The following is a 27,398-nucleotide window of genomic DNA, read 5'->3' as shown; positions in this document are numbered from 1 at the left end:
TTATTCCTGAATTCGTTGACCGTGTATTTGTTGCTTTGGCTGGTAAGAATTGTTCTAGACTAGTGTGCTAATGTGTCCTAATGCTAAACATGGAGTAAAATAAAGACAACTAGTACTTAGTGTTTAAACTGAATAATTTACATCTGTACTTATGAATGGACTCTCTGAAATATATAACAATTAAAAAAATACACTGATTTCATGTACAACACGACCGAGTTGTGGTCATATTGAATATGGCAGTATGAAGTGGAATTGTAGGTACGTTTATATATTGTAAAAGAAAAGTACCAAAATAAATAAATAAAAAAAAAAAAAACAGAGAAAAAATTAATGTTTATATTTGATTTCGTTATTGGCGCAAAGATTCACCTTCTTTGGTTTGCTTGGTTTCTTAATTTTTAGATTCAACTTGCTCTAAACGTTGTCCACAAATTTGTCATGAAAAAGTATGAAGTCAGCAAGAAGTTATGGTGGGGAACTGGCGATTTAATGAACACTGAAAACAACACACGAATAATCTTAATCAATTTAATCAATTATTTAAATTATCACAGATCAATCAGTATAAAAAAATAAACAAATAAATCAACAATATCATTGCATAATATATCACGTACTCAATAATTTCAACATACGTGTTACGTCATTTTTACTTTAAAAAGCTACTTGTCCAATTTTCAAAGATTTATACAATCATGTGTAATTGATAAGGTTAATCCTTAATCATATAGCTGCTATCTTTCATCCTGCACATTCACACTATTAGAACCTCGCTGCGAATCCAAGTTTAATGTCTATTGGTGTGACAAGGTCAGTTGTTAATATGCATACATGTTAGGGCATGTATTATGCTATAGGAGGATGGCGAACTATATTGTAGTATAATGACGTAACTATTGTTATCGAAATATGATTCCAATATACTGTTTTATGAAAACACTTTAATGCTTAAAATAAAAAAGTTTGAATTTTCGATATGTTGCCAGAATAAAAAGCTTCATTTACTTTAGTAAACATTTGCCGATATGAAGTTACAAATACGATTACTGTGTAAGACATTGTACTGTTTATACAACGTTACAGCCATATCTTATCTTACTAGACGATTACAAATCTTAAATTTGCCAATACGACCCTACCCCTTATAAAATGTTTTAGATCCATCCTTCCCTGAATAGTTCGGTAACCCTCCTCCTCCCAGTATGTCCAGTCACGCGTGTTTTATCACTAGACATTATCCCCATCCCCACCAAAACTAAAAAATGATAATGAAACACCAAATGGTATGATTGTGCTTCGCTGATATGTATAAAATTGAAAAGTTAAATTGTGAAATATATGGTAAAATAGAACGTAGACAATAACGTTACGATACGGTTGGCGATGAACCATTAAGGCACTCGAGATTTGGGTCCGTCAATTCACTGTAAATTTTATACATTTCGTGTGGTTTAACTTCATGTCCCGTTAGCGCGTGTTCAAATGCACAACCGCTAACTTCACGTGTCATATAAGTAATTTCAGATTCGTGAACAAGTTTAATTTTTGCCCTTTCTGCACAAATTCCTGTGATATAAATATCCTCCAGCCAGAAGAGCTTTGTGTATAATGATGTATGGTAGATATCTATTGCTGCTTGTCGTGACAAAATGTAGCAGGTTCCCGAAACGTATGGTGGATAGACGTCCCGGGGGAAGTCCTCCTTTGCCGTGTGCCACTTTGAGTGTCTGTTCTGTATAGGACGAGCGCCGACAAAAAGATGTCCAATTATGATGCGAGGGTGTGTCACTTTCGATAAGACATCCATGAGATTTGGAATGTTCACAAAAATATCGTCATCAATTTTTAAACCGAATTTGGCCATTCCACAATAATCTTTCATCCACTTAAGTGCTCCGACTGATTTGAGCGATAAGTTTCTATATGAATCTTTAAAATCTTCCTGTATGATATCATGATATGCTTTACTTTCTGTAAACACTTTATCTTGAACATTTTCATTGCTTTGTACTCCAAGAAAAAATATCATTTTCACAGTTGTTAGCTCTTTCAAATATAATCCCCACGTGTTTCGAATTGCCTGTCTTCTTGCAAACCCTGCAAGACTCGTACAAACCATGATGATTAAATCAGGTGAGTTGTCTCGCCTGCATAGTTGAGGTTCGTTGATTACGTAATTATAATCATGAGGATTGCTTATATTACCAAAGGTTGCATTCGAATTATCCTGATCGCCAGTTGAAATGTCTTCTTCTTGGAGTTTTCTCGATAAAACCTCTGGAGATTTTAATCTAGCTTTTAAGAATTGCTGTGCACTTATTTTGACAGTTCCTTTTTCGACAATTGCAAGAGGTGCAAATGAATTTACCAGACGACTTTCGCTGCGCTCTCCTTCTGATGAGAACAGGAATCTGGTGTTGTCCTGCAGTGTGTGTGCTCGGAGTATCGACAGTGATCTGCTTGCGTCGTATGTCAAATACGCCAACAAGTTAAACATAAAGCTGAGACAGAACACCAGGGCAATTATAGTTTTGTAGTTTGTTTTAGCTTCCATCTTCAGAAGATCCTCTGAGAGCCCTGAAAATAGAAATAAAAAATAAATAGCAAACACCTACATGTACAGACAATAACTGATCTTACTTAGTCCTTACACTTAATGCAAAACTTTAAAGATTACAGAATATATGTTCAATTTACAATAGCGATTTCTTTTCCATGATTGAATAGTTTTGGCGTTGGTCAAGCACAGGCCCTTTTCCCTTTTTTTACGTACTGAATCGCCGGATATATGCCTATTTCATTACCTCCATGTTAGTGGCGAAACACTAAAATGGTCACAATAAATGAGCGTCCTTCGTGGTCGTTTTGTGGTATTGTCTAAAACCATAGCCGACATATGCGACGTCATTTAAACGTCAAACAGTCTAGTCTTTGTATACTTACCTCACTTGTCACGATTCACTTCTCATAACACAAAGGACTTTTTTTAAACAAATATTTCTTTTCGATATATAATTAAAACTATTTGTCACTGCACGCGTTGGAGGATTCAAAGCTACATATAAGAATAGCTACTCCAAGATAAAAATGAAAGCTTTCTTCAACATAAATAGTCTAGATAGATAGTCTCAGATATACTTACAAACAAAAATACAGTATTGCAGTACACAATATAGGGATTCACACTACTGTACATTAAAAGTTTTCATACTACAGAATACATTATCTCGGATTCTCTATTATACATCCATAAGGAATATTTCACATTTTATTAAAGTTATATATGCCGTAACTGGGAGAAAATTTTGACGTGAATATTCTCTTCAGTAATCCATTAAAAACCATTGCTTGTAACTTTTGGTAATTAATAATACATGTATATAAAAAGCTCTTCTTGATGTGTTAGTATGAAAATTACAACATTCATAATATCGTTTGTATATTTTATATTTAATTGATATTCTACATTCAGTATTTTTGTATAAACATTGTATGTTTTTGTTTTTATGTTATTTTATCTTTCAATTTTTTTCATGTGGTATTATTTTCATGTACATGGTTATTTGGTTTTAATTCATCTCACATTCATCTTGATACTATGTATCTATATATAAATGTAATATTATGATTATTTATTTCCTTTCTAGAAAAATTCTCTAAAATGAAAAATAAAACGTATCATTATCACCCCTATAACATTTTCTATGTTTATTGCATTTTATGTTTACCCGTTATATCAATTACTTAGTATCATTTTGTGTCTATTAATATTATTTCACCAGATATCTATGCGAAATAGTGTCGATATAATTGTTATTATCTTGTATGTTGAAATAAAATACTTAACATGATACAGACTATAACCCGAATGTACAGTTATAAGATAGGAATAAAAAGATAATTAAAAATAAAAATAACAAATAAGCTCATCGATAGAATATATGGTCCTTATTTGGTATTAAAATTAATTTTACGATGTATCATATAGCATTCCATTTTTTACCGCCGTCAATGCATCTATATGTATATATACTATGTAAGTATAACAATGGGTACAGTGGTAGGTATTAGAGAACAACTACCCATAACTTTAAATGGCACTCCTCCTTATGAAAATTGTGCAGAGACAGGGGCATACTTATATACACAAATATTTCAAAGGCTTAGTCGTAATTAGTCCTGTTGTACCCGAGGCCATATTTAAATAATTAGTTTCAGCAAATTAATTAAGTAATTCTTTAATACATTAAAAATTACCACCAATTGCACTTTTTACATAGAAACAAAACCTGTGATTTCTATTCAAAATATTTCGGAATGACTCCCTTCTTCATGACCCCAACTACGTTCCATCAATAACTCTTGACTTTCCGAACCCTAGCTTACCAGTTGTTTTCACGCGTAAACACGTGACCCTTTACATATGTTAGTACGCTGATACCAGTAGACGTGCCGCGCTGTTTATGAGTTGTAATGAATTGTTGTCTGTGTAAATATTGCCGCCGAAATGAAAAGTGTTATGGTTTGGGTCGTTGTTTATGTGTACAGCGGCACGATAATACACACCTCGAACACTTATGGTGGATACAGCGTGGATAATTGGACGATAATCCAGATTCTATGGGAAAGTACTTCTGGGAGATACAGCGTTGATACTTTGGTTATATTCCAGAACATGAAATGGTCTTTAGACCAGCGTTATTGAAAAGATAGAGGCGATGATTGGGTTAGGTTCATATAAAGACATTCCAGAACAGCAAATTCCTGAGTATTATAAAAATTATTTATTTCAATTTATTTTATTTTCATTTTATTTACTTGGGTGTATTTGTTAATTGACTGACTTTTCCCATTGCAATGACTGCTGCATGTAAACTTTGAAAAGGATTCACGCCTTTGAGTAGTTCACCCTCCACCAAACATCAGATAAACATACTGCCGACTACCGTTACCATATTTTTCCAATTTGCAGAAGACCTCTATCGTTTTGTGCCTTTTCATCTTAAATCTACTCCAAACAACAAGTGTAAATGTTATAAAACTAAAGGAAAATAATTTAGTAGGTCAAGAAGAATATAAAAGTCTCTTTAGTGTCCTGTAAGTCTGAAGAGGTGACTGCTTTACCAATCGAACTCAATTTGACTTTAAGTTCAGGATAGTCTAGACGATACTCGTTAAACACATTCTTTGACAAATACACGCTTTGGGGATAGCAATAAAAGGTGCACACCAAGTTTCAGAAACATTATTGTAAAGGGTAATATTAGTTGCATAGAAAGGCTCGAGACAATTTACTTTCTTAAGTATTACATATCATTTCTATATACTTATTAAGATAGCTTCTAACCTCGTACCAATAGCATCATTTTACGGAGGAATTCCGATGGCGTCGCCATTGAGGTATTAAATGTAATATGCGCGAATATTCTTAGCACCATTTAATTCTACTGTTGATTTGGTGTTGATGTAACGTTCTCTATCGAGTCAATGACGATGGATGGTGGCTTGTTGATGAAGGGCTGCGCTGTGTTTGCTGAATGATTGAGGCTATCAACAGATGGCAATCTGTGTAACGATAACGAGTATCTGCTCGTGTTTAGTACCACGACATTGGGTAAATAAAATTTGTGCTTGATATAGAACAGCAATAGCTTATGTGTAGTATCACGACATTAGGTAACCGAACCTGTAACCGGTATAGAACCAGAAATTGCACGTGTGTGTAGTACAGGCAATGGACTTGGTAGCGTATTAGAGTTATGACGTCACGATTGAAAAAAAGTTTTGTTTTGTCCAAGTTTTATAAATAATGTTAATAGCATTAGTGTCATTCTATAAAACTGGTATATAGAGAACTTAATCAAAGAAATCCTATACACTGAAAGATCTACACCCAGGAGAAATTTGATCCGGAAGACCATGATAAGATTTCCTGACGCTTCCACCCAAACAGATGAGTCAGACATGATGTCTTTGATAACGACAAAATGGCGACATCAAATGAACGTAAAATATCCATTTTCAGTTTTCTGATGGAAGATTTTCGAGTGATTACAAATTTTCTCTGTGCTTTATCAGAGGTTCTCCAGTGAGTGTGTCTTGGTTCTATATATACCACTGATATAGTACATATCTTAACTAGCAGCTGCCCCTTTAAAGTTCTCAACGGGGGAATCAAAACTGGGATATTTTAGATCTATATTGAAGATAATGCCCAGTCTACGCCCGATTTTTTTTTCAATGAAGAGTTCCATTTCTCCAAGTCTAACCACACACTTATCACGTTTGTAGAATCAGGAATGTTTCCTACGATTTTACTGCGCATTTTATCTTAGTTCTAATAATGATTTTAATACTTTCGACGCACGTGTTTGTTTGTCCACAGAAAACAAGCACCAGTGATACCCACTGAAACAAGTTAACAAAAAGTTAAAGTTTAACATTAAACAATAGATAATGAAATTATTTTATTATTTTAGTTTTCAATGACATATATTTATAAACTTATAACGTGAATATCGCAAAACCCAGTGGAGTTTCACCCGTATGTTATAAAAATTATACAAAGAAAAAAAAGAATACCAATCAAAGATTATTTAATGCTGATACGAATAAGATAACTTTTACAGTGACATAATTATAAATATGTCTGTTGTCTGAAACATACATCAACAAAAAAATCAAATATGGTCATCAATACCGTATAACAAATGAACTTTACAAACTGACAACACGTACAGTTTCAAAGAACAATTCAATTAGGAAAGTCAAGATAAAATGACAAAATGCGACCCTAACTGCTTTCATAGTATTTAACATATCCTTCAGTGCTAATTATGGGCAATGTAATAAAATGACGACAACAACATATCATTAGACTGACCACCAGACCCTAAATTGACTTTCTCAGCAGAGTTCTTTACTATATTATCTCCCCTTAGATTGAATCAGACATGAAGTAGAGACAAAATAATCAAATTTTAGCGATTTTTTTCCCAATATTCTAGATATTGGTGGCCAGTCTAACATTTTATGTGAGGAAACTTATCAATTTTGGTAAGAAGTGGTTTAATAATAGTAATTTGGTATTCATATAGTAACATAATATAATAAAAGATAAAAGGTATACACAATTACATATCAAATGAAAAAGGTTGCTATCTAACATTCCTACTATCAAACCTTTAATTAAACAATCATGCTGATCATGAACATGAAAATAATATATTTTTAATTTAATTGATATTCTACATTCATTATTTTTGTATAAACATTGTATGTTTTTGTTTTTATGTTATTTTATCTTTCAATTTTTTTCATGTGGTATTATTTTCATGGGAAAAAAAAATCTTTGGGTTTTCGATTGCAATTCATTTCTGTGAAATAAAATACTTAACATGATACAGACTATAACCCGAATGTACAGTTATAAGATAGGAATAAAAAGATAATTAAAAATAAAAATAACAAATAAGCTCATCGATAGAATATATGGTCCTTATTTGGTATTAAAAATTAATTTTACGATGTATCATATAGCATTCCATTTTTTACCGCCGTCAATGCATCTATATGTATATATACTATGTAAGTATAACAATGGGTACAGTGGTAGGTATTAGAGAACAACTACCCATAACTTTAAATGGCACTCTCCCCTCCTCACCATATGAAAATTGTGCAGAGACAGGGGCATACTTATATACACAAATATTTCAAAGGCTTAGTCGTAATTAGTCCTGTTGTACCCGAGGCCATATTTAAATAATTAGTTTCAGCAAATTAATTAAGTAATTCTTTAATACATTAAAAATTACCACCAATTGCACTTTTTACATAGAAACAAAACCTGTGATTTCTATTCAAAATATTTCGGAATGACTCCCTTCTTCATGACCCCAACTACGTTCCATCAATAACTCTTGACTTTCCGAACCCTAGCTTACCAGTTGTTTTCACGCGTAAACACGTGACCCTTTACATATGTTAGTACGCTGATACCAGTAGACGTGCCGCGCTGTTTATGAGTTGTAATGAATTGTTGTCTGTGTAAATATTGCCGCCGAAATGAAAAGTGTTATGGTTTGGGTCGTTGTTTATGTGTACAGCGGCACGATAATACACACCTCGAACACTTATGGTGGATACAGCGTGGATAATTGGACGATAATCCAGATTCTATGGGAAAGTACTTCTGGGAGATACAGCGTTGATACTTTGGTTATATTCCAGAACATGAAATGGTCTTTAGACCAGCGTTATTGAAAAGATAGAGGCGATGATTGGGTTAGGTTCATATAAAGACATTCCAGAACAGCAAATTCCTGAGTATTATAAAAATTATTTATTTCAATTTATTTTATTTTCATTTTATTTACTTGGGTGTATTTGTTAATTGACTGACTTTTCCCATTGCAATGACTGCTGCATGTAAACTTTGAAAAGGATTCACGCCTTTGAGTAGTTCACCCCTCCACCAAACATCAGATAAACATACTGCCGACTACCGTTACCATATTTTTCCAATTTGCAGAAGACCTCTATCGTTTTGTGCCTTTTCATCTTAAATCTACTCCAAACAACAAGTGTAAATGTTATAAAACTAAAGGAAAATAATTTAGTAGGTCAAGAAGAATATAAAAGTCTCTTTAGTGTCCTGTAAGTCTGAAGAGGTGACTGCTTTACCAATCGAACTCAATTTGACTTTAAGTTCAGGATAGTCTAGACGATACTCGTTAAACACATTCTTTGACAAATACACGCTTTGGGGATAGCAATAAAAGGTGCACACCAAGTTTCAGAAACATTATTGTAAAGGGTAATATTAGTTGCATAGAAAGGCTCGAGACAATTTACTTTCTTAAGTATTACATATCATTTCTATATACTTATTAAGATAGCTTCTAACCTCGTACCAATAGCATCATTTTACGGAGGAATTCCGATGGCGTCGCCATTGAGGTATTAAATGTAATATGCGCGAATGTTCTTAGCACCATTTAATTCTACTGTTGATTTGGTGTTGATGTAACGTTCTCTATCGAGTCAATGACGATGGATGGTGGCTTGTTGATGAAGGGCTGCGCTGTGTTTGCTGAATGATTGAGGCTATCAACAGATGGCAATCTGTGTAACGATAACGAGTATCTGCTCGTGTTTAGTACCACGACATTGGGTAAATAAAATTTGTGCTTGATATAGAACAGCAATAGCTTATGTGTAGTATCACGACATTAGGTAACCGAACCTGTAACCGGTATAGAACCAGAAATTGCACGTGTGTGTAGTACAGGCAATGGACTTGGTAGCGTATTAGAGTTATGACGTCACGATTGAAAAAAAGTTTTGTTTTGTCCAAGTTTTATAAATAATGTTAATAGCATTAGTGTCATTCTATAAAACTGGTATATAGAGAACTTAATCAAAGAAATCCTATACACTGAAAGATCTACACCCAGGAGAAATTTGATCCGGAAGACCATGATAAGATTTCCTGACGCTTCCACCCAAACAGATGAGTCAGACATGATGTCTTTGATAACGACAAAATGGCGACATCAAATGAACGTAAAATATCCATTTTCAGTTTTCTGATGGAAGATTTTCGAGTGATTACAAATTTTCTCTGTGCTTTATCAGAGGTTCTCCAGTGAGTGTGTCTTGGTTCTATATATACCACTGATATAGTACATATCTTAACTAGCAGCTGCCCCTTTAAAGTTCTCAACGGGGGAATCAAAACTGGGATATTTTAGATCTATATTGAAGATAATGCCCAGTCTACGCCCGATTTTTTTTTCAATGAAGAGTTCCATTTCTCCAAGTCTAACCACACACTTATCACGTTTGTAGAATCAGGAATGTTTCCTACGATTTTACTGCGCATTTTATCTTAGTTCTAATAATGATTTTAATACTTTCGACGCACGTGTTTGTTTGTCCACAGAAAACAAGCACCAGTGATACCCACTGAAACAAGTTAACAAAAAGTTAAAGTTTAACATTAAACAATAGATAATGAAATTATTTTATTATTTTAGTTTTCAATGACATATATTTATAAACTTATAACGTGAATATCGCAAAACCCAGTGGAGTTTCACCCGTATGTTATAAAAATTATACAAACAAAGAAAAAAAAGAATACCAATCAAAGATTATTTAATGCTGATACGAATAAGATAACTTTTACAGTGACATAATTATAAATATGTCTGTTGTCTGAAACATACATCAACAAAAAAATCAAATATGGTCATCAATACCGTATAACACAAATGAACTTTACAAACTGACAACACGTACAGTTTCAAAGAACAATTCAATTAGGAAAGTCAAGATAAAATGACAAAATGCGACCCTAACTGCTTTCATAGTATTTAACATATCCTTCAGTGCTAATTATGGGCAATGTAATAAAATGACGACAACAACATATCATTAGACTGACCACCAGACCCTAAATTGACTTTCTCAGCAGAGTTCTTTACTATATTATCTCCCCTTAGATTGAATCAGACATGAAGTAGAGACAAAATAATCAAATTTTAGCGATTTTTTCCCCAATATTCTAGATATTGGTGGCCAGTCTAACATTTTATGTGAGGAAACTTATCAATTTTGGTAAGAAGTGGTTTAATAATAGTAATTTGGTATTCATATAGTAACATAATATAATAAAAGATAAAAGGTATACACAATTACATATCAAATGAAAAAGGTTGCTATCTAACATTCCTACTATCAAACCTTTAATTAAACAATCATGCTGATCATGAAGATGAAAATATGGGGAAAAAAATTCTTTAGGTTTTCGATTGCAATTCATTTCAACAGTTCATAAGTAAGGGAAAAGGAACATAATTTCAATTTCCAGTGACGATTGAGTCTTTTCTGTTGTATAGACTGGTCCCAGTGTCTAAAATATTAAAAAGATCATAAATATTTGGCTTGATAATTTTTCAATCTATGGCGATAATCTAGTTCTACTGAGGAAATCCTGGTGGCCAGTCTATCTGTTGTAATATACAAGGAAACTCCTCTCTGCCAATCTAACAGATGGATAGTTGTCCTGGTATTGGAGAACACTGATATATGACGATAATCTAGTTCTACTGAGGAAATCCTGGTGGCCAGTCTATCTGTTGTAATATACAAGGAAACTCCTCTCTGCCAATCTAACAGATGGATAGTTGTCCGGGTATTGGAGAACACTGATATGTGGCGATAATCTAGTTCTACTGAGGAAATCCTGGAGGCCAGCCTATCTGTTGTAATATACAAGGAAACTCCTCTCTGCTAATCTAACGGATGGATATTTGTCCGGGTATTGGAGAACACTGTTATGTGGCGATAATCTAGTTCTACTGAGGAAATCCTGGTGGCCAGTCTATCTGTTGTAATATACAAGGAAACTCCTCTCTGCCAATCTGACAGATGGATATTTGTCCGGGTATTGGAGAACACTGATATAACATAAGTTCCCAGCCGACTTGTTTCCGCCATCTGCCAAAACATGGCTTTTTACAGCGTGATGAGGGATTGATGATGATCCTCACTTTAGCACTCGCGTAACGGAAGCAAGATACAGCACTATAATCTCATATAGCAGGGCATTAAACAGTCAACACAGAATCGGCGTTACATAATCGTACATAGCCTGTTGAGCATTATAATAAAGTTTCATTATATAGTTATACTGGTCTTATACCGTAAATTATTTTATTTTCGCGGAGGAAATTTTGGCGTATTCACAGATTCCAGCATATTCGCCAATACATAAATTCGTGACTAGGGGATCTTACTGACAATCATGCATTTACAATCATCTTAAAAATATTTGCGAAACATTTGAATTCGCCCGATTCGTGCTCTCTTCCAATATAACGCAATAATTTGAATCTCGGAGAAATAAAGTGGTTTTCAGTATTTACAATATACTTGTCTGGTGATAATAAAAAGACGTTTTTCCTAAGTTATGTCTAATACACAGTGCTGATTCTACCCCTGAAGAACACATCTCATGTTTATTATAGCCCGATTATACCTATTATAGCTTAATACTGACCTTTCTCATTTCTGTGGCTTATTGATTATATTCAGTATATAATGTATAAGTGTTGAGGCTTTATTGTAATATACGACTTAAACATAACAATATATATATATATCTGTTCAACTATCACTACCACAAGAGTGATTCAGTCCACCAGTTTTCCTACACGGCTGTCAGACAACCACCGGGTTCACACAATCAGGAATGTTCTATATGAGAAAGCCTTAGCCTGGCTACAAAGACCTATTCATTTGTTGTTAATTAACTCTGCGTGTTTAATTGAATCATGGGGCGTTACTAACGGTATAATGAGACAGCTGATAGATAATGTGAAGCAATCGCTTTAATTGTCCCCCGGGGGAAGCCCCGACCTTCTCCTCCCCCTCTCCTCCCCACCAACTCTATTATAAACAGTGTTTATATGTAAGCTACGTAACCGGTGTCTCCCATCCAGCGGAATAGGAATTTTAGGAATATCTCATTTGCGTTTGAGGTAGACTGTTAAACTGCGGTCAGACCAGGGTATCCCAAAATCTTGTTGATATGAAAAACATATGCTCCGTTTAAAATAACTGATCGCAATTACAAGCTTTTCATTTTCATTATGTAACGAGAAATAAAAGCTAGCTTTCAACATTCTTTGCATTTGTGAAGAGCACACAAGATGGCTTCCTTACCAATGAAACGCATTAAAACGAATGCTACGGTAAGTCAGAAAGCCATTCTCCTGATATTTATAACAAGTTGGAGAATTTCTTTGAATATTAAAACAATATTCTTTTCATCACAGAGAATGTTACAGCGAGACAAAAAAATGTGAAAAACACCAAATCTTTTAGCAATTCAAATAGAGGCCTTTTTGGATTAGGGAATAATCAGAACGAAAAAAGCGAGATTTAGAACAATAGAATGTAGGAACATTTATCTGTGGCTTTCATTTAACATACATGTGCATGTATATTACTTAGCATCATGTCTTTTAAAATGTTTATACATTCATTGACTTGTATTGATGCTCGTATTCTAGTAAAAGCCTGCTTCGATCACTCACGAAAAAAGTTGAACTATACATTTTCATATGCTGTTGTTATTCCGAAGAATTCGTTATTTGTTTAAACATTTGGTCTTCGGCCATCAACATTGTGTGCAAGTTGTGTGAATCGAATAATATACTTTATAGCCACATGTTAAAAGAAAAAGGAATGAACGATGGATATATAGTTAATTGTTTTATCCAGAGTGAACCCGATCGAAACAAAGAGGAACTCTTATCATAGATGCAAACTAATCTTGATGACAAGCAAATTTAAACTACATTGCAGTCTTTATGAACTGGATGAATTCCACTTTAACCAAAATCTAAAAACACAAAAGCAAAAATTCCAATGATAGTCTGCCTATCAGTATGTAGGCTAACATCTATCTGCTTATTTCTTGGTATAAGCAATTAAACGTTTTATTCGACAATCACAATTAGCCGAAAATAGGTTTCTTGGCTACCCATTGTATAAGTGACATCACTTATAAATTGTGTGCTATTTCAACATAACATAATTTGGCTTACTAAATTCCTCTATTCGATTGATTACCAAATGGAATGATCCTGGCTTAAACCTTGAACCTTTCGATCTTTTATTATAGAATAGTCTGGAAAGAGAACCTATTATAGTCAGTCTTCAGTACACCTATTCATATCAGCACTTTCGTTCACACAGCAATGGCCGTAGACTGATAAATAGTTCTACAGGACAGGGCGAGCCGCTTTAATGAGAATCCATGTATTAGTCCTAGTCAGTTTCACGCTTGGTGGAAGTGCCATTCTAGAGCATACGGATAAAACATTATGTAGTCGTTGCCAGGAATGTCTTGATTGCTTTTCCGTGTCCCCTGTCGCTCGGAACACTTATCATCCTTAGTTTGACTTTCAATGTTTATGCTTCCTCGGAAAATCATGTTCAAAAGTCACTGATCTGCTTAGATGCTAACGCAAACATACAAGACACGGATCCGTGGGCCAAAATAATTTGTCGCTGGGGTCCCTTGATGTTAGCTACATCTCAAAACGTTACTGTTGTTTTGCTTTATCTTGTAGCGATCAGGGTCATTAAATACATCATCTTATCAACACCAAAACCTTTTGCAAAATAGTTCATTTCCATTGTTCAAATTTTATAGTATCACAGCTGATATTTCACCGCTACCGCCCCTCCTACCGCCCCTCCTATCGTCTTCACTGCCAACAACTTTTCCAATCGTAAAATAGAACATGTGAATATTTGCCCTCTTCTATCGAATGACCTTACTCCATAGTTGTGTCAATATACATGATATATGATATATAAAATATAACTACTACAAAATATAGGTTTATTGGCAGACGAGGGGAGCCTGTATCCCGAGTAAATCAACCTTACTCCATAGAAGCTTATTGGTAATTGCTTTATTTCGTTCCGGCGTGTCTTTATTTGAGCATCTAATAAAAATCTCTTTGTTGAATTAAGTGCCTTGTACATGCACTTCCTTTAGTTTCACGGATCAAAACTGTCAGTTCTGATAAATAGCGACGGTAGTGGGTCAAAATAGACATGATAGACGCCTAGCTTTAGTTTAGTTGCCGAACTTCTGAAATTGGTATCCGTTTCCGTACCTTCTAACATGGCCTGTGCTGGCGAATTTTAACATAGATACCCACTAACTGGCACGTTCTGATAGAGTGGATATGTTAACCGGAATTTCAACACTTCAAAAAGCTCCATAAGTGTGTTCCATGTCAAAATGTTGTTAGTTGGATAGAACAAGAATTTTAAGTACATATGTCTGTAGGTTGAAATCCTGAAAGTATATGTTGAAATGGGCTTTGACGCAATGCTCACTTTAGGAAGGTTAGACGATTCAACACTTGGGATATGGAAACTAATTAGTCAGCATGTAATAGAGGGCAGTAATGTGATATTTCACATGGCTTCATGATGAAATAAATATTCTCACAGTAAGTGTCGTCACCATTAGCAACCTGTTAGAGGGAATTCAGTTTAGAAAACTTAACATGAAAAGTGTGCCAGTTCAGGGGTCATTCAGAGTTTTCTAGTCTCATGGGGTTTAATTGGCAAGTCAAGTGACGGACATTCAGTAACTGAAAAGGCGGGATAGCAATGACCGACAGGCTGATGAATGTGTGTATAATGAAAATATTGTTCTCATATATTGTAGTGATCTCCCTTCGTGTGATCTAAATATTTTTAAGGTTATCTAAAATTTTGAAGATAACGATACTTTTGCATTCCCTAATGTTTTATAAAGATAAAGACTTTATCAGCGGAGAAATAAGGCTTATACGAGAAATACGTGTTTAAAATGTTCTTTAAATAAAACAAGTCATTCAGACAAACTAATCGGTAGTTGTTACCTAGCAACTCATCCCATCTAAGTGTCTTGAATCAATCAAACAAATTTAAAGTCTTACAAACGGACGCTAAAATGTTGAAAGAAAATTCAGATATCTCACTTTAGGATAACTAGTTACCCATTTGACAATAGCCTAGAATCACCGATATCTAAACTTAGTTGACTTGACACATTTTATTTTTGAGCACAGTATATTTGTAAGGATTTATTATCGGGTAAAACAAGTGTTGTCAAGATACAAACTGTTTCCGTTGTTTTTAACTAAACAAAATAATCGATGTTTTAAATAAAACAAACAGGATGGCTGGTATTTTATACAACAAAAACATCTTGAAAGTCTGGACGATAGCATTTTGAAAAATACCATATGTTTGATTAATTGATATGTATTTACATATTTTGCATTTAACTAGTATGTACATTGAATTACAAAATGAAATAGACACAAAATAAATACCTTTCTATGCTTTCAAATACATAACGTCAGATTCCATCCATTATGAAGATAAGATACACTAACATTTATATTTCACCTCATGATCATCTCATAAAACCTTTCCCAGATTAATATGAATTATGATATCCGTAAATAGGCAATTATATCCACAGGAATGAGTCATCATTGGAGTGTAAGCATCGCCATAGAAACTAAATGTTCAATAGTTTATAAATAGTAAATGATCAATGTTTTTGGAAAGGTATAAAGGACAAAATGGCATTTTCAAATTTAAAACACAGTTTTGTGTATACATATATAACAGGAAAACAAACACAATTTAATTAACTTAAAGATGCTCCACCGCCGACAGAGCATAAATGATATTCATCATTTTAACAATAATTGGCGTTTAATTGTGTATATATATGACTAATTAACACAACAAATAATAAAAGATAATTTATTTTGCCTTTGGTACATGCGCAATCAGTACTTCATTCCATATAGGATATAGTACCATGGAATTTTTTCGGGATGCAATTAATTATTTTTCATATTTTTAACTTGAAGTCAAATTAAAAGCTCAAACTTTTCAGTGATGGTAACGGTGTAAAGTAAGTAACTTTTGTAACTGAAGAAAAATACTTAATCGTCAGCTCCTGTTTTTGATAGTGAAAAAATACTTTTTGTCAGCGGTGGAGCAATGGAAAAAAAAATTCACCGCTGAGTATCCATAAGGTAGGAGAGCCATTTTGAGCTTAAATATTTTTTTTTGTTATATTTATAACTAAAATATTGTAGATTTAAGGAAAATATGTATTCAACAAAAATGTTCCAGACATCGTCACTTGATATGTTTCTTTTAGCCATAGGGAAATATAATTTCATTTTTACGTGTTATGATCACAAACAGTCAATGGGTAGTACTGCAATACTTATAGTTAATAAAACTTTTTCATTATACATTTGTATCTATTTCTGTCTTGGATAGTGTTTAAAGTATAAATCTTATTTTATTTGAGTATTATGAGCCTATTTCAAAAAGAATACACCATAAAACCTCAAAATAGTACTAAAGTTTCTCACACCAGCTGAAGCTAATATTGCCATGTGTAGGTTTAATTAAGATGTATGATGTCAACATCTGGAGTAACAATATATACAGAGATAGTTACCTTTCTGACACAAATCTCCTATTCATCACATCAGTAGCTTTCCTTAGCGACCGTTACTAATGCCGCTGATTCCTGGAATCTCCGTAACAATTTGTAATTGTCTACACACAATGCCTAATGATGCCAATAACGAAATAAAATCCCCGCCACTAGATGCATTCCACTTTCATTTTTGCCATTTTCACATTTCTCCACGATACAGTCCCTCAACCTTTGGCGATTCCACGCCGAATGATTTCAGCCTGAAAAGTCAACAAGATTTTGTTACTACAGCGAAGCGCATTCACTACACGGCGGACTGGCACTACTCCATACACAGTGGCTGTTTGTATTTATAATGATACAACTCTCATTTGCAAAAATATAGAAAACCAACACATCATCATATCACCCTAGTGGAAGGAAGAGTGTAATTTATTTTGGCATTCGTAACAAATTTTGTTATAAATGTGTTGTTCATTGGGCAATGGTCGTGGTTTTAAACTGCAATGCAAAGTAATAACCTGTTCTTAACCACACCCTGAAATTACAGAAAACACGAATGATCGATAAGTGCCTTACGTATAACAATGCTTTTTCTTTTAATAAACACACTATAACCGACTATTTACCCAAAAGTTGGAATATTTAGTGATATTGTTTACTTCTCTGATTGATTTTTAAAACGAAAGCGTGTATTAAAAATTATATTTTCTTTCATAATAGTGTAATACTGGCTGGTCAAGGGCATGCACTCATGTCGCCTGAGGCTGTATTGCATGGCTGCCCATACAATAAAGCCTCGTGACGTCACGGCGGCAACAAAATTTCTATTTCCTCGGTAAAATTTTAACATTTTTTTCACAAACTTGACTGCTTTTACTACAAGAGATGCAAACAACGGAATTTTGGTTGGAAATATCGCGCAATTTTTCATGTATGGGCAATTGACTTTCAGTCGTGGATTTCTTTGAATTTATTTCAAAACGGTGGGATATTATAGTTGTAAAATTGCAATAAAACGTCGAGGTATGAAAGAAAAATACTCTTTCATAAGTGGGTATGAAGGATAGGGATATTCTACCCTCGGGGTCACAATATCCTTCATATCCACATATGAAAGAGTCTTATATTATTTACCGAAGAATGCATGCGCATGTCTTTTGCTCTAGTTTGACCGTCTCTATAATTCTTTATAAATTTAAATCATGTTTGATTCTAAATTTCAAAATACGGCGATATAATTTAGAATGAAAATAAATAAGTAATTTTTGCTAATTTGGCATTTAGTGAACAGAAGATAGTCTATAAATAATCTGATGGTTACATGTTAGTTAAGACCAAATATAAAATTGTGTACCAAAATAAAAACACAATGTCTTCGTCTAGACGATGAGGACCGCACTGGCCCCTCATGGGCTGTATTTCACATGATGCCAACACTTCGGGTCTAGAGGGGTGTTAGGTGCACCATGATGACTTGTCTTTCAGTTGGAACATAAAATACTTTGTGCTATCTGTCAAACAATCTACACAGGCACCTGTTTAAAATGTCTAGCTGCTGCAAAATTTGAAGCCTCGAAATATTCACAGACAGGTTGTGGTGATGTACGTATAGTTATTACGAAATTTCTTTTTACGGGCAAGCTAAGATGAATTATATTTAGTTATACAACTCAAATCATCTTTAGAAAAAACACCCAAAAACTGACAGAAATTTCAAGATGTTGTATTCATAACGTTTTGTAGTCAGGCGATCGGATTTCCTGCGAGAATTAATACTTTAAAAAGATTTATATAAAAGAAAAAAAAGAAACTGACAAAATCAAAACAAAAAATAAGCTGAAAATGTTTCATTTTACATAGTTTATATCCTGGGTTGACTTAAAACACGAGGATACAACGAATGAGTCACTACTCAACAATTTAATAAAAAAAAACCGACATCCAACGTTTTTTAAAGAAAAATCCTAGATATACTGGCACAGAACCCAGATCAAATTCCACGTGAGTAAGTATATATAGACCTACATTTAGAAGGCTATCTGTGATACGTTTGGTAACATTAGTCAATTTACTTTGGCAACTCCGTCAAAATGGTATCAAAATCGGAGAAGGAAGCCAGGGGAAGTGAGAGGGGGAGGAGGAGAAGGGTAGGGGTTGGTGTTTGTTTTCTCTACCAGCTACAGGACCGATTCGACAATTCCGTGAAATTAAATAGACTTTATCTTTAAAAGTGACACAAGGCACATGGCCTTTCCTGAGGAGGTTAGCTGAAACACAAAACAAACCAGAAATTTTATTTATTCCTCTTAGCGTCTTTTGATTATGGCAAAGTGTCCACCATGATAAAATATCCACTAAGATATAGGTCTGTAGTATTTCATTCATCACCAAAAACAGGAAGCATTAAAATCATGCTCTACTAAAGATTTCTTTTCCTTTTTTTTTGTCACACTAAGTCTTGCCCAAAATATATAGCCACGTACACTGTACAACATAGAGTCGGGTCCTCATGCAAGACCCAGTGGCATGAGTAGGAAATACTTACTCTAGTTTACAGTTTGGTTTTATGTAGACACGTGAATCTTAAACAAATTAAAACAGGCAAATCCAATTAGCAGAACAGCTTTAAAAAAATATGCTTGAACTAAAAGATAATTTTTAAGGTTAGGAAGTTGATGTTATGGTAACGGTGTCAGTTTGGGCTAGGATATCTCGTCTTTAGAACGGAGGGATATACTCCTTCTGTTGGAGATTTCAAATCAACTAGGATTACAGATAAGGCGGATTTTAAAGGAACCGATGAAAAACTGAAGCCAACTGGTGCCTGGAGATTACTGGGAGATAACACTATAGCAGTCATGTGGATCAGTCAGCTAGAAGTATAACCTATCAGCTAAAACATCTATCCGTATCTACTTCTAAAACATTGCTTTTATATATCATGTTTATAGACTTCGTGCTTTCACTCACGTACCAATTCATTGTTGAATAAAAGAATTTCCCTAGCTCTTTGAACGTTGAAGTAAGTTCTTTTATCACAAAGGTATGGTAGAAATGAAGCTAGTTTTATCTCACTGATGCATGCGAAACTTATGTAAGAACCGAACATAACTGGCGTTCTGTTTAGTTAGCCTTTCCCCTCTCAAGTAAGTTAAGCTTTCCTACGAGTGATCTACAAAAATAGCATAGAGAAAAAAACGTTTTTTATCTGTTGTTCTTATTGTTGATAGTTATTTTTGTTGTTGCAAAGAAAAACGCTGGTTTTCCCCATTTGTTGCTTATTATTATTTTTGTTGTTGTTGTCAATGATTTTTTTCACTGTTGTAAAAAGTCTTTTCCTGTGTAAGTATTTTCAAAGGAAATAAAGTTCATTACTGTATCGGACATAACCAAAAACGTCTTGAAGTATTTAGCCAGTTACATCAGTTTGTTTGTTGCTCCTTACGAGTCTGACATTGACCACCAACCGTAGCTAACGAACTGGTGCCAGACCCCTGCAGTAATTGACACTAGTCGGCCAGATAATGAACAGCACTGAATTTGCTGTGGTCATTTATCGCCCTATAACCTCTCTCTCGCGCCATCAGTCAAACTGTTTACCCTTCTCAACAGGGTGTGGACAGATGATTGGCCACGGTGGTCAGTCCCGGACAGCTGAACGCTTACTGGTCAGGCACAGTTGTTACTTATGGACAGCTGATCGCATGCTGATTAGTCGATAATATGGGGGCATGATGGAAATCATGGAAGTACCATCATTATGATGCAGGCATGTTTGGTTCAAAGTTTTAGTGATGAATGCAGTAATGAGAATGATGGACCGTTTTATCTAGTTGGGACGAACAAACTGAAATAGAGCGAAGTTAATGACCAACAGGCCTGTCTGTCCCGTCACTTACAGATAGATAGAGGGGCCAGGGTTCATGGTTTAATGGAGGAACTGCAATACACCGTTGGAAACTGTACGTTATCTACTGATCATTCTATCTAACCCCTGCCTCCATCCATTAATTATCACTGGGTGGGAACTGCTTAGCAGAAGTGTGTGAATTGGGAAGAAGGGGTCAGTACTATTTACCTCATTAATTATTACTTCACTGGAACTATGAGACGTCAATGTGTCGATAGTGGGACACAAATCACGATCTCATTCCACTAATCAATTTAACAATTATTACCTATCTTATTTTTATACCATCTTATTTTAGCTCATGTTTTGTACCATTTATAAGTGTTTTTCAAATTAAAAGCCAGGCTTACCGAACATCTAAAAAAGACCATAATGAAATTTTCTAAATGATTTCTACACTCCGTTCTATAATAGTTTTGGTTGGAGGCTAGTTCACGTGGTTTAAGTCATTAAGTTTCATTATCCGAGTGTATTTATCAACCTACCCAAAGCATGATAAGGACTCAAAAATTTTACCGAATTATATGAATATTAATAATCAATATCCCTTTTCTGTGCCAAGACTATCTGTGCGATTTCTAGGTCATTGTGACATTGGCCCATCACTTAGAACTACCGACTTCTAAATGAAACATGACGGATGGACGCTGGCCGGGGAATGTTAATGACAAAAGCAATATGCGTTCTAGGACTAACGAAGCCAGTAGGAAATGAAGCAACTCAGAAAGACATACCATGTACAATACGTACTGGCCGAGCCAGTTCTAATATAAACTTTTACATGTAGTTTAGAAAGAATATTAAAGCTGTCAATGCAAGTTTATTTTAAACTTATGCTTTTTAGATTTATAAAAGGTGTAATAAATGAAGTACATGTATAAAAAATCAATTGATGCATCGATGAATTTTGAACATAATGACTGCTGCTGTGTGATATTACATGACATTTAACTAAAAAGGGTCGCAGACTATTAGTTTTCGAGTTATTAGGCTACATTTTGGAAGGTCAAGATTCCATTTTTTCATTTCTGTGAAACTTCACGAAAGCGTTGTTGATTTGATATAAAAACAATTAAAATACTTGGCAGCGGTAAAATATTTTCTGACCACGGACCATCTTTTAATCAGTTTTCACCTTCCACAATCTTAATGCATCAAAGGTATGATAAAATACTAGTATTATATTATTGAACAGCAGGACCAATAAAAAGTATACTAAGTATTGAATGTTGCGCAGTTGCATTGATACGACAAATTGCGCAGTTTCATTGATACGACAAATATGCTGCCAAAACCTTTATCTAAATGACGATAGCTGTTACGGGGACGTTAAACAAAACAAACCAGCTAGCCTGTAAAATGAACAATCTGTACATTATCTTCATTTTTACAAATTTTGTTGCAATATTCAAAATGATGATACATTTAACATAATCATTAAATATTTCCTCAACCTATCCTTCACTGTAGTGGAACTTATGTAAATCTATTGGTTTCAGTTATGGATACTGATGTAATAATTATGTATCTATATCTTCAACACAAACTTGACTACCATTTAATAAGGTTTTAACATTATAATGATTATGGGGAAGTAAAGGACCCTTGGTTGATTTATAGGAGTTTTTTATTAATTAAAGTAAGGACAAATGGATAAATGGTACATCGTTCATCGTTCAAGTTATGCACCGTATGTTATGTCAAAATCACATATACAGCGTCTCTATACAATATTTTAATCATCCTGTAACTGGACACAGGGGATTGGTCGTCCTGACGGGATCAAGGAACCTCCAGAACAAAGACACCTGCTTCTTGTTACCACTTGAAGGGAAGTCAGGGGAAGCGAGGTATAAAATCTCTATAAATCTAGCCTCAGCCTAGCCAGTCTGACGCTTGGTAAAACTAGAGTTATTATCCTCGAACTCACACCATTATCAAATCAACTTCAAATCCTAATACAGGGCATATTTCTAATTGGAAGAGATATTCTTATATCAACTGATATTGCTGATTTTGTAACATTTTAAAGAAATTAACTTGTATTGCTATTATTCTTTTATCTCTTTGAGTGTGATTTTATGATATAATTCCAAATTAATTGATGTAATGTATTACAACAATGAGTTGTATTCCTTAATTCTGGTAAACATAGAAGCAAAAGGGAATTTGTAGGCTGCAGGGCTTGTGTGCTAGTTTCTTTTCATTTCTTTGAGATATTACTTCTGCAACACGCCGTACAAAACAGAAATCAAGTTTCAGTTATCAACATGTGCTTAAAATGATAAATCCGGACAATTCATTCAGCAATGTATTTTCCTCTACGACAGATTCCGCCATCAAGCTAAAACCAGCCTGATTAATCTTTTAGTTACGTAATAATAAAAATTTGCGAAGAGTTGATTGGAGTGGTGCATAGGAATTCGTTGTCCAATTATTCCCGCTTGCATATTACATGAATAAAAATTTGTTATGATGGCGGTTTAATAAGACGGTAAATGTGAGCTAATGTTGCTTACAACAGTATGAAGCTCACTAGCAGTGGGACAGGTGGCCTCTAGTGGGAAGTGTTGTGGGCACAGCCTCCAAATAAAACACAAATGTGGTGAGGGAACTGTTACAATTTCCGTGATGTCTCGACCTTGTTAGGGTTCCTATAATAGAATAATTAATTGTCTATTAAACAGAGGAGCTGAAAGTGTTTGCTACACCGGTTTTTTCTCTGACAATCTCATCCCCTCACATCTGGCGATAAAACCTACCCACACTCATGGCTCAGCATCTGTGTGATAATATGTAGCTGATAAATGGCTGTTGGAAGGAAATGACAATGGGATTTTTTGCATTCCCAAATCCCCATATTCCAAACCATTTTTTTGTGTGTTTTCATAACCAAATGAGTTTTCAATGCATTTACTAGTAATTTATGCCATTTTCAGGTGTAAAGCTCTTTTGTACATGTTATTGATTGTTTTCGTGCACAATGCTTTTGTGGATTACAATCGCTCTCAATATTATATACAATCGACGCGAGAAGAAATCGCACGCAAAAATTACAGTATTGACGAAAATTTAAAAAGTTAGCAATATATATTTGAATTGAAAACACTTCAAAGTCATCATATACACGACATGTGTTAAGATAATGATTCTTTACTGTAATTCAAACGGAGAAGTAGAATACAGAATATGTAGATATGATATTTGATAGACAACTATCGTTTTAAGTATGGCCCAGAATATGTTTTGAAAAGATACATTTATGACCATATTTGTATTGTGTATTTCATATATTATTTTTTGTTTAAATTTTCAAGGTGTAGCCGATTATAAACTCTTTGTTTACTGTGTCAAATAAAGTCTATCTTTGATACGAATGGTATGAATTTAAAAGCACGTGTGAGCTGACGATTAATGCTTATGAATGCCTCGCAATTGCATCACTGGACATACAATGTACATCCGGAGGCTCTTCCTTTTTGCAGCAATTAAATTGGCTTTGATTCAGAAATTCTATATTGTTATGTTGTAGCCCTGTGCTAGATTAGCTTATATGTTCCCCCAATATGTACAATAAAATCCGCCTGACGGTATTGTAACTCACTTATCTGCTCGACTATACGCTAATCTAACGTGCATGCGTTTATTACTAAACTTTGATATATGTCTGGTCTTGCTTTAGCATGATACACTGATAATAAATGCATTTACACTGATGTGCTGCTTAAAATCCTTTTAGTATTTTATCACCAGCAACAGGGTTAAAACATCGCAACTATGTTCACAAATTGTTGGATCACTATTTTTGTATTCTTGTTATATGCAACTTTTGATTTAATTGTCACTAGCTAAATATACATGCATATTAGAGTTAAATTCCATTGAAAATAAGGTTATTAGATTTGAATTTATTAATGTGGATTTGAATGTATAACTTCAGGGGAAGAACAGAATTTTAAATTTCCTCCATGTTATAGCCTTAGCACAACCTTCCATTGTAATTTATACTTTCATGTCTTATTTGATTTGACAAGACTAGGAAATTCTGGGGATATAGACTGTTGTATAAAAGAAAGGGATTTCTGGAGATATAGGCTGTTGTATAAGAGCTATAGAATTCTGGGGATATAGGCTGTTGTATAAGAGCTATGGAATTCTGGGGATATAGGCTGTTGTATAAGAGCTATGGAATTCTGGGGATACAGACTGTTTTATAAAGGCTAGAGGATTCAAGAGATATAGGCTGTTATATAAGAGCTAGGGAATTTAGGGATATAGACTGTTGTATTAGAGTTAGGGAATTCTGGGGATATATCCTGTTGTATTGGAGCTCGGAATTCAGGGGATGTAGGCTGCTGTATTAGATCTAGGGAATTCTGGGGATATAGGCTGTTATATTCGGCCCACACAGCTGATGGCTGTATTTAAGTATGTCACATTTACAAGTGACATTGAAAAATAACCAAAGTAGTAGTGGAATAATTGTAAACAGTGATAAACAATCATTTTGGTCATCGAAAGCACTTTGACGCTCAATTCCATTGATGGTTTGACTATATTTAGAATGCGGTGACCGCGACATAAAGAATCGAATTGCGTGGTCTTGTAGATGGTGAAATTTGACTATCAACTGAAACGCCGTGTAATAAAAGTGGGTGGCATCATGGGTATTAAACTCGTCTGACAATAAATGTCAATATATATATTGACATTTATTGTCAGACGAGTTTAATACCTATGGGTGGCACCACTTACCTAGCAGACCTAATTTATTGGATATTTCTTTATTCTTCAACATACATTGATTTCAAAATGTCAGAATAAAACTATTCTAAAATTCGAGAGCTGTCTACTTGGAATGTTCAGAACCCCTTTCTGTTCATGATAAGAATGCGGGATCGTTTTATTGTATTACTATAAATCAGTTTGTCCCGATGAAATTCACATGAAGTGCGATAACAGGTTATATCTACGTTATAAACCTCCTACCTGTGTATGTCAATGACCATGAGTAGTGCGTTTGGATTAGTTATTACAGTGTTCTATCCTTCATAATGCGGACATTCATGTTCGTTTACTATTAATTAAACCGTTTTTAGCTACAAACCCTGCCTCTTGCCAGAAAGCAACACATTTTGGCTCTCACTGCCTTGGCATACATGAAAAGTTCAGGCTACTAAAGTCGTGATTCCAGATCATTTTGTCTGATACAAAGGTTACAAGACCACACCTAACACCCACTATATCCCTGTCAATTAATTATAACTTTACCAAAGTAACGCGGGAAAGTCAGTTGTCTAGGAATACAAGTGTTTCTCGATCAAACTGTCGGGATGATCATCTTCACAATCATGATGAAAATACTAGAAGATGGAACTTAGCTTTGGTTTTAAATCAGTTTCCTGTTTGTTGATGATCAATGTAAGCTAACTAGCCTTTGGCATTTAGTGCCAGGTATGTCGCCTTTCATAAGTTACAGTGGCGATATCAAGAGGCACCTCACAGATATTTCAATAGCCTATCCAAATACGTATCTCAAACACCTTTGTGAGGAAAATTTAATCTGGACACTCCCGTGTGATGTGGTAGAACCAGAGTTAGTTATAATTAAAGCACTTATATTTCCTTTGTTCAACAAACGAAAAAATCGTTATTGTTAAACGTAGACATCAAAATTAATTAAATCAAAACTATTTCTGAAAAAATAATTTGTCGCGGGTTTCTTGATAAAAGGGATATATATATATGTATATATATATACAGTGTATATATAATGCGAATAAGGGCATTACTTGTTGCGAAGACATGAAGACAAACTTTATCCAGCATATAAAACATTTACAAAATTAGTGAAGTATAGTAGTGGAATTAGATTGACTATTAAAATAAAAAAAATCCTGCAAACCTACAGGCTTACTGTAGTAACAATATCTGTTACAGCATTTACAACACATCTTCACAACTTTCCAAATATTTAAAACTCCATTATTAGAAACAAACAGAACAAAATACATACAAGGATGGGTAAATAGTTTCAAATCAACAAAATAAAAGCATATTTCTATTGATCAGTACAGCTAATGAATCAAAAAGAGAAAAAAATACAGTATACATGTTATATAGTATTCCAGGTTTAAGAAAAGTGATTATTATTGAAGTAAACGAGCTTTGCTGTGAAAATCTGATCTTCCTTTTATTAATCTTACTAATGGCATCGGACCTACCTCTCACTCCATTCGTGTCTGAGATTTCATGCCCATCATGGTGTTCTTCCAGTTTTTGTAGAATTAAATTTCGGAGGAGGAAATAATCCGTTTGGGGGAACACGTGGATCAGATGAAGTGTGCGATGCACGTACAAACGTACACGATGCAGGGTAAAGAAATCTGATCGGCTGTGCCCCAGTCTACCTGATAAGTGAGATGA

At 34.4% G+C, this 27,398-nt stretch overlaps 1 protein-coding gene across 1 annotated transcript; it reads right to left on the bottom strand.

Annotated features, from left to right (window-relative positions):
- Positions 1–517: 517 nt before the first annotated feature.
- LOC138320632 (beta-1,3-galactosyltransferase 1-like) lies at positions 518–27,398 on the bottom strand. The gene is made up of 3 exons (XM_069263750.1): positions 27,197–27,398; positions 17,078–17,319; positions 518–2,580 (listed from the first exon to the last, which is right to left on the bottom strand). Exon 3 carries the CDS (start codon positions 2,555–2,557, stop codon positions 1,370–1,372), a length of 1,188 nt encoding a protein of 395 aa, XP_069119851.1. The 5' UTR covers positions 2,558–2,580; positions 17,078–17,319; positions 27,197–27,398; the 3' UTR covers positions 518–1,369.

Source organism: Argopecten irradians, chromosome 4 (assembly GCF_041381155.1).
Source record: "Argopecten irradians isolate NY chromosome 4, Ai_NY, whole genome shotgun sequence".
In the NCBI taxonomy this organism is placed as follows: domain Eukaryota; kingdom Metazoa; phylum Mollusca; class Bivalvia; order Pectinida; family Pectinidae; genus Argopecten; species Argopecten irradians.
Note: the sequence above shows the minus strand (reverse complement) of the source record. Positions and strands in the feature narration are given on the sequence as shown.

Excerpts from the sequence above, each read along its gene's own strand:
- LOC138320632 (XM_069263750.1), bottom strand. The coding sequence starts at position 2,557 with ATGGAAGCTAAAACAAACTACAAAACTATAATTGCCCTGGTGTTCTGT.